General features: G+C 49.4%; 1 protein-coding gene and 1 long non-coding RNA gene across 2 annotated transcripts; both read right to left on the bottom strand.

The window, feature by feature from the left end:
* Positions 1-2,463: 2,463 nt before the first annotated feature.
* On the bottom strand, positions 2,464-6,066 carry LOC114079266 (uncharacterized). The gene is made up of 4 exons (XR_003580456.2): positions 5,956-6,066; positions 4,696-5,135; positions 2,822-2,984; positions 2,464-2,711 (listed from the first exon to the last, which is right to left on the bottom strand). It is a non-coding gene; the product is annotated as an uncharacterized lncRNA (long non-coding RNA).
* Positions 6,067-7,716: 1,650 nt separating this feature from the next.
* LOC114082299 (izumo sperm-egg fusion protein 1-like) lies at positions 7,717-12,208 on the bottom strand. Its single transcript, XM_071604285.1, has 10 exons — positions 12,131-12,208; positions 10,868-11,167; positions 10,478-10,552; positions 9,861-9,947; positions 9,575-9,595; positions 9,195-9,275; positions 8,913-9,013; positions 8,515-8,668; positions 8,097-8,307; positions 7,717-7,849 (listed from the first exon to the last, which is right to left on the bottom strand). The coding sequence occupies exons 1-10, from the start codon at positions 12,201-12,203 to the stop codon at positions 7,777-7,779; spliced, it is 1,176 nt and encodes a 391-aa protein (XP_071460386.1). The 5' UTR covers positions 12,204-12,208; the 3' UTR covers positions 7,717-7,776.
* Between the last annotated feature and the right edge of the window lie 1,957 nt (positions 12,209-14,165).

Below are 14,165 nucleotides of genomic sequence, written 5' to 3'. Positions count from 1 at the left end.
ATCTCAAGTTTTGATTCATGTTTCAGATGATGATGTAGTAGTGTGTTATTTGTCAAGAGCCCCATCTTACCTGAGATATCTCTGCCTCTCAGCCTACTCTTTGTTAGGATGGAGCCAAAGTAGGGTAGACTTAAGCTCATTTAAAGTTTTGTTCAAAAGAAATTTTTTTAAATTGTAGTTGAACACATCTTTATTTTCTGTATTTTTTTATGTGGTGCTGAGGATCAAACCCAGGGTCTCGCATATGCGAGGCAAGTGCTCTACTGCTGAGCCCCAACCCCAGCCCCTCAAAGGATAGATTTTTGTTATGAAGATTACTGTGATCTCAGAATCACCAAGGGATAGAACACAAGTAAAGGTTTGGGAAATTATAAGAGACATGTAACATTATAAGAGAGTTTTTAAAGAAAGTAAAATTTGTAACAGGTCTCATATGTGATTGAGTTGGCATATTTTTGGTTCTTTGTGAAGGCAAACTAGACACCAAAGATATATTATTAGATATATTATAGAAATTATGTTTCTTGGTTCAAAGCTATTATACAAACTAAATGTTTTTGGTCTTGTTAATGACACTTTGTATGTTCCTATGGAACTTTATAAATTTTGCCTGTGTTTTGAAATAATATTCCTTCTAACAGGACCTGAGTTAATTCTGAAATAAGCCATTACCATGGGACAGACAAAATAATAAGGTTGGCTCTTCCAGTACTAATGCTGACCCCAATTAAATGAAAGGGATAAATAACTGTAAAGTTATAGACATTAAAGTTAAAATCTAGTACTCCCACTTCAAGACTCATGAAACTTGCCTGCTGGATGTTTAAAGCCAAAACAAAGTTAAGGAAGTTAAAGGGCTACAGGAAAACAGCCAATAAATTTGGTTCTTGCCCTCTGAGGGCATCTATGGCCCAGGGAATAATGGGAGTTTTTCCCTAAGGGCTTTACAACTCTGGGTCACATGATCTCCTGATGGGGGGGGGGATCAAAGGGATCCTTGAGAACAGGAAGCCAACCAGTGCACATTCTGCAAAGAGGATGGTTACTGAAAAAGGAAATATCCCCAATACTTCCAAGGGAAGTCACATCTGGTCAGGAAGATGGTGATCCATCCTGGCAGAGGGAACAACTGGTAGAGGAAACTGGAGGAGCTATGAGGCTTCTCACTAGTTCCCAAGAGTGAATCCCTGAGGAATCTCAGCTGACCCTTGAGAATAAATAGGAACAAGGTCAATTTAGGCCAACTTGATCTTGAATATCTGGGAGGAGATTTATAAACAAAACAGCCATTCGTGGGCCAGCATTCATGACTAAGGTGGTGTAATTGATGACAGAGGAATTAAAGATCACCTGGAAGTTACACACTGCGTGGTGTCCACAGAGCTCCAGGAAGGTGGAGTGAATGAACCAAACTCTAAAGGTACTACTAGGCAAACTGTGTCAGGAAACCCAGCTGCACTGGGACCAGGTATCACTAATTGTTTGCTAAGGATTAAGTCTACCCTGCTAGACAGACAGGGTCCTCTTCTTATGCCATTCATTTTGTGTGTGTGGAGGGGGGAGTACCAGGGACTGAATTCAGGGCACTCAACCACTGAGCCACACCCCCAGCCATGTTTTGTATTTTATTTGGAGACAGGGTCTCACTGAGTTGCTTAGCACCTTGCTTTTGCTGAGGCTGGATTTGAACCCATGATCTTCCTGTCTCCTTCTCGAGCTGCTGGGATTACAGGTGTGTGCCACAGTGCCCAGCCTTATGCCATTCTTTATGAATGCCCTCCTCCCATTATAAAGGGTATACAAGATCTAAAAAGTGTGCAACTTTACTCTGATGCAGAAGATGCAGACTGTAGGCTCTACCCTGATCCCTAGACACCATTGGATTAGGGAATGGCTACCCATGAGCCGGACCACAGATGTCCACCCCTTTAAACTTGGAGATGCTGTATGGGTAAAGAAATAAAATGTCCAATCCCTAAAGCCTCTTTTGAGAGGTCCATTCACTGTAATTTTACCCACCCCTACTACAATCAAGGTGGCCAAGGTGGTCCCCTGGATTCAGCACAGCGGAGTGAAACCAGCTTTATGTAACTGGGCATGCATCCCCAGGCCACCCCCATGCAAGTTTACCTTCTAAAATAAGCAAGCTGCACCCTCAAGAGACCCCAAAGACAACATCCCTGCTTTAGTCACTCTGGAAGCTGACTAATCTGTGCACGACAGAAGCTTGAGGGATAGACCACCTGCCAGGATAAACGGACTTTTATCTCCTATATTAGTTTCTCACTGTAATGCTTGGGCACCGTCACCCCTTACCCCTCTCTGTTGTCATAGTCCTAGCCTTAATTTTTGCTGTAGGATTAGCAGAGACTGCGCCAACTGACTGACACTGGATTGAAAAGTTTCTATTAGCAGTTTCTTCACCCCACCCTTTTAAAATTCTTTTTAAAATTTTGATGTTACATATGATAACAGAATGCATTACAATTCATATTACACATATAGAGCACAATTTTTCATATCTCTGGTTGTACACTCTTCACCCCCTTTTGATAGGGCATTTTGTTGCCATTGGAAGCATCTGATCTGGCTCCCATTTTTAGATTTAAGCTCTTCATCCTGTGACCCAGGCCTTCACATGATTCAATCAGGCCAAGGTGTTGCCACAACCTACTTTATCATTTTTCCTGCCAGGGAACAGTCTCGGGGACCTGCAGGTATAACAAGACCACATATTCTATCTGCCAACAGGAGGATCAATATACTTGTTTCAATCCACAGTATTACCCAGCTGGGGATTGGCTGGAAGTCCAAAGCTTACCAGAAGGTGACGTGAAACAGGTCCATTAATTTACACAGTTGACTAATCTAAAGCAACCAGTGTCAGTATCCTTGATGCATGGGAGGTCATGAGTGAGACTTGAGCACTTGATGTTACCTGCCCTATGGTCTCAGTAAGTCCACCACATCACATGGAGACATATCTGGGGAAATGAGGTACAGGTTCAATGTCAAGTATATGTGTCAACAGCCTGAAAATGGTGTGTGGGGTCCATGGGTACTGATTATGCTGAGTTTTTTGGTCCCTCTTACAGTTGTGTTGCATGGGTACCTGGCAGAGTGGTAACAGTAAAACTCCCAAACTTCAAAAGGGTGTTGCTACACCAGCTATAAATTGCAAGCCTATAATTTTGTTAATTTCACTATTGTTGACCCTGAAGACTCAGGATGGAGAACAGGCCATCCAACTGGCCTATGTATAGTTTGGAGGAGGTGCTGCCCTGGAACCAGATGGTACTTCAAAGGGGTTACAACTTCACTGAAGTCTTCCTCCTACCAGATCTTTCATTCCTTTTATGAGGAAATGGAGAAAAGCCTGTCTCCTATCTTCGCCATAAACAGAAACCCATTCCTAACCTTGGCAGAGGCTCTGGTTCAATCTCTAAACATGTCTTCTTGCCATGTGTGTAGAGAAACCAATACAGGGTATCAGTGGCCATGGGAGGCTAAAGAGCTAGACCCCCATGAGCCCTATAGTGGAATCATTCTCTCCCCTTCAACCACTGGTGTCTGGTTCCTCAAAACCTCAATTGTTAGAAAATATTGTCTTACCTGAGAGGAAAAACTGTTTAACATCTCAGTTGGGACTCTACCATGTCTGGGCCAAAAATTCTGTAATATAACTACCCGGATAACTACACTGGCTACGTGGAAGGGCCACCTATGCTAAACTGCCCCAATTCTGGTCCAGATCTGGTGTACTGGGGACAATTTGCCCCTCTTTTTTCCCTCCTTCCATTAGCAAGATGGGAGTAGTTGGGAGCCCCAGTATATGAAGACCAAGGGGCCCAAAGAGAGTGGCAAGCCCTGGCAACTGGCAACTGGAAAGATGACGAGTGGCCCCCTGAGTGGATAATTCACTATTTTGGTCCAGCCACCTGGGCAGAAGAGGGGTCCTGCGGGTACTGGACTCCCATGTATATGTTAAATCACAACATTAGGCTAACAGCTGTTGTTGAAATTATAACTAATGAGACGACACAAGCCCTCAATTTACTGGCTAAGCAAGGTATTCAAGTGCACAATGCTATTTATCAGAATTGTTTAGCATCAAACACTACTTGCTTGCTTCTGAAGGTGAGATGAGTGGGAAATTTAACCTGGGCAACTGTTACCTACAAATAGATGATGAGGGCAAGGTCAGAGTAGAAATCAGATTAAAAAACAAAAAAAAAAAGGTCATTTATGTCTTGGTCCAGACCTGAAAAGGTTGGAATCACAAGGAATTATTTGAAGGATGGTTTTCAATTTGGGGGGGATTCAAAACTCTTACAAGTGTTGTGGGTTTAATGCTGGGAGCCTGCCGACTCCTACCCTGCCATATTACCCCTGGTTATGAACTCTATCTCCAGTCTCATGGAGGTATGGTTGGGCAGCACGTGTTATGATGTCACAGAGATATAAGCCTTTAAATCAAAATGATGCCCTTTGACCCTAAAGGGATCTGAGAATCAAAGGGGAGAATGGGGTAAGGGCCCTCCCAGAACAAAGAAAAGGCAACATGTCACATTTACTGTGCATGCCAACTCTGCTGTAAATCTGGGCTGACTCTGTTGTAACTCAGTTATGTGTGATGCTGTCTCAACTTTGTTGCAACTCTATAGCATAAAAATACCCAATCAGAATGTGTATTACCTTATATGGGAGACAAAGAGCTTGCCAGAGGTATATAAGGCCAGCATCCCTGCATACTCAGCCTTTGGATAACAATCCTCTGTGTCTCTACAGGCACAAATAAATAAATTCCTTCCTGTTGAATGTCTTGGTGCCCTGTCTGTGTTCAAATCCCACAATAGCAGGGGTGATTGCTGGGGGCCTGGATGAGTCAACTGATCAACATCCCGGGGTCTGCAGGATCTACTGGGGAATCAGCTGCCCCTGGGGCCATGCTCAGTGCCTCCTGCCTGCATTCCGTCGACCGTGCAGGCTCAGCTCTGACATGCTGCGCCAGAAGGGCAAGTTTTCCCAGCTCTCCTCGCCCTTGGAACCAGCTGAACCAGGACTGGTCAGCACCTCCCCACCAGGAGCAACTCTGGAATGGTTCTTCTCTGGCTGCCACAAAGGGGCACAGGTACCTACAGAGAGAGTTAAAAAACAGGGTGAGATTGGAAAGATCAGGGGTGGGTGGAGCTGAGATCATCCAAACAGAACTGGCCACCTAGAGCTGATGTTGCCCACCACACCTGGGCTTTTGAAGAGGCTGTCCACTGTGCCTGGAACTACCCTTGTTCTTTTACCCACTGCAGTTTTGAAAATCCATTCCTTTAATGTTATTTCATTTAGCACCCACTATCTGCTAGGAACTATTGTAGATAATGAATTACAGAGAAGACTCTATCCTCTGGGACATGGAAACAATCTCCCAACAAACGCCCTTTATTGACAGTCCAGATTGAAGGAAGGAACTGTACCGTGGGACATGGCTTTTCCAGGCCCCGACAAAGGCTCTGGCACATACTCGGTGCCCAAGGGAAGTGAACTAATGAATAATTGATGTGAACAAAGGCCTTGGGCTCAATCCCCAGCACCAAAAATAAATAAATAAATAAATAAATGTCATATTTGGGAAGGTGGAAAACTCACCTGGCAATGGCCCTGTTATATTCCCAGGGCCCTAACAAATGTGTGCCCCTCAACAGGTAATCAATGAACTCCTTAATGACATAATTAGAATCGCCATTCATAATTAAGCACAAATTGTATAACAACTCCTGTGTTAAGCCTTTTACATACATGATAGATCCGAAAAGTCACCTATGTCTGAGACTCCTCCTTGGCCCCGCCCACCCCTCAGAGCCTGCCCCTCCAGAGCCACGCCCTCAGCCCTTCCCAGTAGGGTCCCACTGGCTGCGCCTTTTGGCTCGGGAGGCCCAGAGTCCCTAAGCACTAGCTCACCTTCACTGACCGCAGCCCCGGAAGGCTTCCTGCTCCAAGCAGCGCGCCACAGCTCCTGCACCAGCAGTGGGCGCTCCGAGTCGCCCAGCACGCGCAGGTGCTCTGGCCGCCACTCGCTGCTGCCCACTCTGGCCTTGGCTAGTTGGTCCAGCACGTCGCACAGCATGAAGACGTCCACGCCGCTGCTCTCGCATGGGCTGCTGGCCAACCCATAGTGCTCCAGCGCTTCAGCCACCAGCTCCCGCGCCGTGGCCAGCACGCGCTTGTGGTTGGCACCCGACGCCAGGCCCCTGCCAATGATCTTGAGGATCCCCGGGGATGCAGTGGTGCTAGACTCAATGGAGGCTCCAGGGCCACGCCCATTTGCAGCTCCAGCAGTTCTATCTCGCTGGCCCAGCGCTGCGCGTCCCTGGGACTCATCAGTCCTCCAGCGCCCCCAGATTCGGTGGTCCCGGTCCCCGAACCACGAAAGAGCTGAGAGATGGGCTTGGTGTGGTTCCTCGAGGGTCTCCATACAGCATTCCCTACACCCACACGCCCACCACCTGCACATTGGGGACAACTGATCCTACAGCTGCAGCTCGCGGTGTCACAGGAAGGATACCTGGGAGCCACCAGTGAAGCAAGACACAAGAGAGTCACCCAGAAAGGCAAGCAGACACCGAGATGGGGTCCCAGGAAGAGGGAAGCACACAAAGGCCGAAGAGAGAGACAGGGACCAAGAGAGAAGGGAGCAGAGAAGAAAGAATAGACAATGACCCAGGGTCTACCAAGATAGGTGGTGGGTAGAAGTCACAGAAAAGAGAGATTCAAATAAACAAAAGCCAATCCCCCATTCCCAAGAGGTGAGCAAGGAGGAGAGGAAGGAAGGCCAATCACAGCCGGCTCATCCCAGTGCCTAAGCCCACCTCTCCCCCCATGGGCCCAGGTAAACCAGTATCTGACTTCCTGCTCTCATCGCCCAGACTCCCTTGCCCATTCAGGACTGGAACAGGAGACAGGTCTCTCAGGGTCCCTAACAAGAAGCAATACATAGGACTGAGACCAAACCAGGGACAGATGGAAGGCAGGTGGGCCAGGGGCAGGTGGACCACGTTGTGGCTACTCACATGACAGAGGCAGGATGGGCCTGTGGCCCGGGGCTTGGTAGGGAGGATGGTTCCACAGGCACACAGGAGAGGGAGCTTTCCAAAGGGGGTGGGGTGCTTCCACCCTCCTTCAATACACCAGATAGCCTGGCCCTAAGGGAAGGTGGATATACATCCCCAATGGGCTGGGGTTAGGGGAATGAGGCAGAGAGGCATCTGGGGAGAGGGATGGGCCCTGGACTACAGGCCCAGGAGGACTGATGGCTGCAGTGGGACCCAGGAGTCTTACCTGGTTCTTACCTGTTGCAGGTCGGGCAGCACCCAGAGGGCCTGGCTCTGATGTCCCGGGTTGGTTCCTGATCCCTTTAGAAAAGCCTGTGCCTCTGACCCAGCCCCAGCACTGTGTGGGGACATTAAAAGGCAAGAGGAAACCCAACAGGAGGAGGTGGGAGGGGGTGTCCTGAGAAGACCAGGCCTGGGGCAGGAGATCTAGGTAGGCCTGGCCCTGGCCTGTTTCTTGGTTCTGGAATTATATCACAGTCTGCTGTCCCCTCCACCAGACCTCAGTGGTGCCATGTTCCTCACCCTCCTCCCTGAGGCAGGAGCCCATCTCCTGATCTGTCCTCTGGGGGAGCCCAAGGTATTATTCAGTCAAGAGGATTGAGTCAAATACTTAGACCACAAGACACGTATTTAATTATTGTTCTCTTTTGAGGCCCTTGTCTTTTGACGGCTAAGAAGGTGAATTTTCAAGGCTCTCATCTGAGGTCTTTGGTTTTTCTTTTGATTTTCGCCAGTAAATAAGCCTGAGGGAGATTGAATGGGTTGAGATTTGCAAATCATGGAACCATGTTAAGTAGAAAGCAGTTGAGAGCCACTCCCCAACTCCCAGCCCCACGGAGCTGACCTATTCAAACAACTATCAACGCCTGGCCCTCCTAGGTAAGCCCCCCACGCTGTAACTCCCACCAGCTCTCTGGAAACGTCAATGGCTCTGCCAACTGCTCCAGCACTGGGCAGTAGGAAGCCCCGCCATTCTCTGCAGTGACTCGCCTGAGAATAAGTGCTACTATCAGGAATATAGAGAAGGAGATCAGCAGCCAGAAGAGGATGTTTTGCAGCCTACTCTCAGTGTCGGAGGAATGGGTGGTCGTGGTCGTGATGATGGTCTCCGGCTGGTCTGGGATAACTGAAATATTCCCCCCCTCCTCCTCCGTTTCAATGTGTGATCCTGGTTTCTCTTCACGGGCATTTGGGGGTATCACTGACAGAGAAGGGACACAGTCAATGGTCAGGGCAGGGATAATGGCCAGCCCATCCCAGTACCCAGGCCAACCAGTAGAAACTTCCCAGGGAACCTTGTCCCTGCCATGAGATGAGGCAGAACCCCATCTGAAGTTAAGCTTCCAAAGCTAAGTATACCTCCTTCTAACAACACCCAGGGCCCCAGTTCTCTATCCCCAGTACTGACCTTTGACACGATATGAAATGATGGTGGCTGGGCCCGACTTCACCGTGTCCAGCTGGCAGCGATATTTGCCTTCATCCGCTTCACTCACCCTTGGCTTTGTCAGGGTTGATTCCTTCCCCTTGTACAGCAAGGTCTCAGAATTGTTCTCCCAAACCTGGATACAAGCTCAAGAGTATCACAGAGGCATGGGGATTCCAGGAATTGGGGAAATACAGGGCTGAGAAACTCCCGGGGCCTCAGGAAGACAGGAATCCAGGGGATCATCAAGCAGGACTTGGGGTGCCTGAGAGTCAGGAGTGACCTCACCTACTAGGCCATGAGGGTTGGGTGTAGGCCAGGGGCTCATACCAGCTTGAGTGACTTGGGGTTTAAGGGTTACAGGAGTTGGAGGGCCCCACCCTGTAAAATTTGTAGTCTGTGAGGCCTTCAGAAATATGGTGCCAAGTGAGCAGACAGTCCAAGATCATGTCTTCCATTTCATGGACCTCCACGTGGCGCTCTGAGGATGGGGCATGACTGTGAGATGGTTCTTCTGGGGTTACTGCCCTCACCAAACAGTCTCAGCTTGGTTTGGGCCAGGCCCTTCCCTGCCTCCTGTCTGCATTCTGAGCTCTCTGGACTGTCCCTCCTGTGGTTCCATCCCTCTCCCACCAACCCCTCCAGCAGGGTCCCATGCTCACCCCCGCAGGTCTTGGACTTCAGGCATGTATGAACCTCCTTCTCACAGTTCCGGCACCATATCAGAGTCTGCAACATAACGCCTGGAGGGGCAAGGTCAAGGCTGTATTCACCCACTAAGGTAGGTCTGAAAGAGAGGGCAAGGCAAAGGACTGAAGGGCTGGGGGGCTATTGGGCCAAATCCCTAGGAGGTCATCCCTCCAAGGTTAGTAAAGGGTCCAAACGGAATACACCTGCTACCTGCAAATCCAAGCCAGAGAATGGTGGCCGGAGACCCAGGAACCTCTCAGATGCTGTGAATGTGCATCCAAAAGGGGGAGGGGGAGGGGTGGGTATCATGGGCCACGATGAGGGTAGAATAGCTTCTGCTGTCTGCACTCACCACATTTGTTGGGACAAAAAGCTGCCTCAGAAAGAAAAAGAGAGGGAGAAAAGAATCAGACTTTTAAATGAAGAAGGGTGGGAGAGGGGCTGGGGAAGAGCTGAGGCGTGGGTTCTTGCTTTCCTAGGGAAAGGGCCTGAGGGAAGTTCCCCCTGAGGGGCAGGCAGGAGGAGGGGACTGAGGAAGCCAAGGCCTGGATGTGGAGATGCAGGGGGCTGCAAAGAGGGATTCAGATGGTGGAAGGGAGATAGGGTAGGCCGGGCCCAGGGTTCCCATCTTCCCTCACCCTCCTTCAGGAACTGAGCAGATTCGTGCGTAAAATCCCCCTTTTCCTTGTCCAACATCCAGTACAACTGCCTCACGAATTCCTCCCCTGGAAAAGAGTGGGGCGTAGCTCAGCTATTCCTCTCTTGATGGTGCAGGTCCTCATGGGGGCCTCTGTCTAGCATTGTTATTGTTATTTTTTGAAACAGCCTCTAGCTGTCGTTCAGGCTGATCTGTCTGGACTTCTGATCCCAACTGATCCTCCTATCTCAGCCCTCCTGAGCCCACGGACTGTGGGGCTTGTTCTACCTGAGGGGGCTGGCATCCCCCTTTCTGCCTTCTCAGGAAAGGGCACAGAAATCAAGCACTTCACACAGTGCCAGTCACTGGGCTAAGCAATGCACAGGTATCAATCCATCTAATTCTCCCAGGAGCTGAGGGAGGAGGGCACTGTGATGCTGTCCAGTGTAGAGCTGAGGAAACTGCCCATTTTCTTGTTTAAGGCCACATGGATAGAAAGTAGCAGTGCCAGAACTGGAACCTAGGAAATCTGGCTCCAGATCATACCAGCCAAGAGTCGTCACTGACAGCTATGGCTGCCCCGAGATTCAGGACCCCCCAGCCCTTGAGTACACTAACCTTCTACATCACTGTCTGTGATGACTTTCAGCTCCCTCAAGAAATTCGAGGCTGCTTGTTTTATTGTTTTTTCATCTATGGGCAGACATAGAACACCATGTTACAACTTTACTGCCTCCTGTAATTTCTACCATGCCCATGGGAACACACTGCAAGGATAGACCTAATTATGGAACTCACTATTCTGTTTCCCTCTGGGAATTGTTTTCTTACAGATAATTGCTAGATAGGAAGTAGAAAAACAGTGTTTGCCAGCTCTGGGAGGGCCTGGAATCTGTATCACAGACTTCTGTAGATCAGGAGAACCTGACCCAGCCCCTTTCATCTCTGGCCCTAGAAATCCTGACCAAAACCCTCTTATGGGAAGCACCAAACATGCCCTGCCCTCACCTACGGCTCCCATATAGGAACCCTCTTTAATCGGCAGTTCCTTGAATTCGTTCATAGTTTTGTGTACAATATCCATCACTTTTTTGTGACCTTTGGCATCCAAGTGCCCAGGCAGGTAGTCTGTCTCCAAGGACTTTACTGCTGCTATGACTGTCGGGTCACATGTGATACAACAGTCCGCAGGAAGCAGGCAGCTGGCCAGTGCAGCCAATGGGAGGGCAAAACACAGCCCCATTGAGCCAGAGCACTCAGTAGAAAACACCAGGAGGGTCCTCTCACCCAGGTCAAGAGCAGGTGGTGCTAAATGGAGAGAAATCAAACCTGTCTTAGAGATGCCCCCCAGGACCTCACATCCTCAGTCTCCCCCATGGGAAAGGAGGATGTTCAGGAAATCTCCAAACCAAGAAGACATGTGTCCTTCATCAAATGACTCAGAGTATGAAACTAATCCCCAATCCACAAAGCCCCAAATTGGGGGTCTTCATTGCATCCTCAGACATCGGAACACTCTCAACCGTTCCCCACATCAGGAACCAAGATCCCCAACCTGTGCAGACCCTCCAAGCTCCCAGTCCATGGGATCCACAGCTCCCGCCCCCGCCCAAATTAACGTGATCCTCAACTCCAAACCTTAAGTGTATCAACCCTCACATACACAAAGTCCCCAAACCCTGTTGCACCTCAAGCTGAAAAGTCCTTGTCCAACTCAAATGAACTCTCCCGCAGGTTCTCAAAACTCCCTCAAGACCAAAGTACACTCCAGATCCCTTACCCTGGGGACCCCACGAATGTATGCAAGACTCCCAGCCACCCTCCTATCCCTCCTGTCCACCCTTGCCCAAGGCTACGACCTCTTATTTTCAGGGTGCACCTTCTCAGGAAATGGAGCCCCCAAAGCACCCTAAACGCGAGGCACCCTAATTAACTAGCTCCTCTCCGACCTTGATCCTTGACTTGTGCCCTCAAACCCAGGATTCGCTCAGGATCCCATTCAGACTGTGAGGAACCCGGTGCCGCGTCCTTCTGCCTTAATATTTCCCACGACTGTAACTCAGGTTTTGTGAGGGACAGTTTGGCTGCGTGAAGTCACCAGCTTTTGAAAGGGGTATGTGTCACGGGAGGTCCCGTTTCCACCAGGAACTCCTGTCAAGTCCCCATTGGAGATCCCAATTCTGAGAAAGTACTTCCTAGGGCCTTCTTTGGCCACGCCCAGAATCTCAACTCTGCTTCTGATTGGACCACAACAAAGGGAGACCCGCCTACCTCTCCGTGACGTCACAGGGACGGTGACCTTTACAGACACCTTCATTCCAGCATCCACTCTAGCGAAGTGCATCCGTAGGCTCTGGCTTTCAGAGCCCAGGACCGGGCTTCTGGCCCTCAGCCTCCTCCCTTCCTGGACCCTGGGGACCTGGATTCTGGCTTGGTGCCCCTGCCAGCCTCAAAGTTAGGGAAGGGGCCATTTCCAGCCTAAGATTAGCACTGCCAGAGGCGCTGGGGTCTTTTTCTCTACTGTGACTGGCGCCCCAAGCTTTATGGCGATTGATGTTCAGTAATGATTCTCTCTCCTCATTTCAATTCCACATTCTCCTCCCAGGTTAAGGAACGAACGTCCAGATCTCAGTGGGATGGGAGTTCTTGAGGCCATTAATGGGGGGTGCTAGAGAAAGGTATGGAGCGCTCCCACCCTTGGAATCCTGAAAGCGCTCTCCTTGCTTTCCTTCCTGCTTCAGGGAAACTCACAGGGTTTCAGCAGCGAAAGGGCTGCCAGATCTGAGTAGGAAGCAAAACCTAAAATATGAATAAAGACAATCTGGGAGCTCCCATCTTCCCTTCAGTGTTTTATCTTACACAGAGGGAGGGGAGGGGATGGGAGGGAGGACAGCTGCAGAGACAAGGGTTGGGAATGTAGAATTTTAATTCCTACCTCCCACTCTCCTCCCCTTGGCAGCTGCTTGGGTTGGTACCCTGAAATCCTGAGAAGATCAGAGGCCTAGATTCCTGGAGGGGGAATGATTAGATTTGGCTGTGTCTGTTGAACCCTTTTCAAGGCACAAAAAAACAGCAAGGGCTCCTGAAATGAATCTAAGAGACTCGTGCTCTCTGGCCAGAACTTGTGCTCCTGCTGGGGTCTGACATGGGTTCAGAGGTCTTGGTATCTTCAGATCCTTTCATCTCAGACCTACCAGATTTAGTCCTTGAGTTCAGGGAACCACAGAGGCTGACAAGGAACAAATACCCTCTACAGAGACTTGCTGGTTGCCAGACATTAAAATCCAGATTCTCAGCATCCCAGCTAGAAAACAGGACACTTCCTTGATCCTAATCCCAGAGATAACAGATGCACATCCTGTGTTGGGAATTTTTGAGCTTGCAAATTAGAAGTCACCCTGACTCACCAGAAGATTCTGCTGCAGAATTTGTTGTACTTCCCCAATAGGTATTCCTCTCCCAAGTCCCATGTTTTATAATGTTTGTTTGAGGGAGAAAAAAAAAATAAAAGAATCTTGACTTTCCTCAGGAAATAACAGACATGGCTGTGGTGACAACTGCTCCAGCATTTCCACAGCACGTGAGCAGAGGAGGTTACTCAATGACACCTAGCATCACCCAGGGTTCAACAGGATTCAATCCCCAGTACATACTCAAAACAGACGATGGTTCACTAGAGGTCGTTTCCCAAATCTCGGTCATTCTGGCAGTGCGGGGAGTGTTGAGTATGGCAGTAGTCCCTTCATCAGATTCTTTGCAGAACAATGTAGAATTCTGGATCTTTATTCCCCAGTCTCTGCAGGGATATTCAAGAACAGTAGAGCTGGTTCTCCACAGAACAAACCCCAATGGGAATTAGTCCAGGAACCCTGAAGGAGAGCTAATGAGGGCCTGCTCTAGATCAGCCATGAGGTCCTTCAGTCTTCTGAACACCAGGGCAGAAGTAACACCTCTGCTAGAAAAGACCAGCAGAGTGGACTCTAGAAGGCAGGGTTCCCTGTTCTCAGGGGCAGCCATGCAGAAATACTATGGAAATGATGATCAGGTGGGCACCGTGGCTTCTGGAGCCACCATGAGCTTCACTGGGCATTGCCAGCCATCAGAAAAGATGTTCTGCTGGTTGTAGGTGTTCAGGCAGCTCCAGGAAGACCCTCCCCTACTTCTTCCCACCTCTGGCCAACTAGAATCTCTCTGGCCATGGGCACCACCTGCTCTGGGACCACCCCTGATTTCTCCAGAAGCTGCCAAGCCTCTGGAGACATGTCTGTCTGACTCTAGCCTGATGAGACCAGTCCCAAAAGTCTCC

This window comes from Marmota flaviventris, chromosome 18 (genome assembly GCF_047511675.1).
Source record: "Marmota flaviventris isolate mMarFla1 chromosome 18, mMarFla1.hap1, whole genome shotgun sequence".
In the NCBI taxonomy this organism is placed as follows: Eukaryota; Metazoa; Chordata; class Mammalia; order Rodentia; family Sciuridae; genus Marmota; species Marmota flaviventris.
The sequence above is the reverse complement of the archived record's forward strand: the minus strand, read 5'-3'. Positions and strand labels throughout refer to the sequence as shown.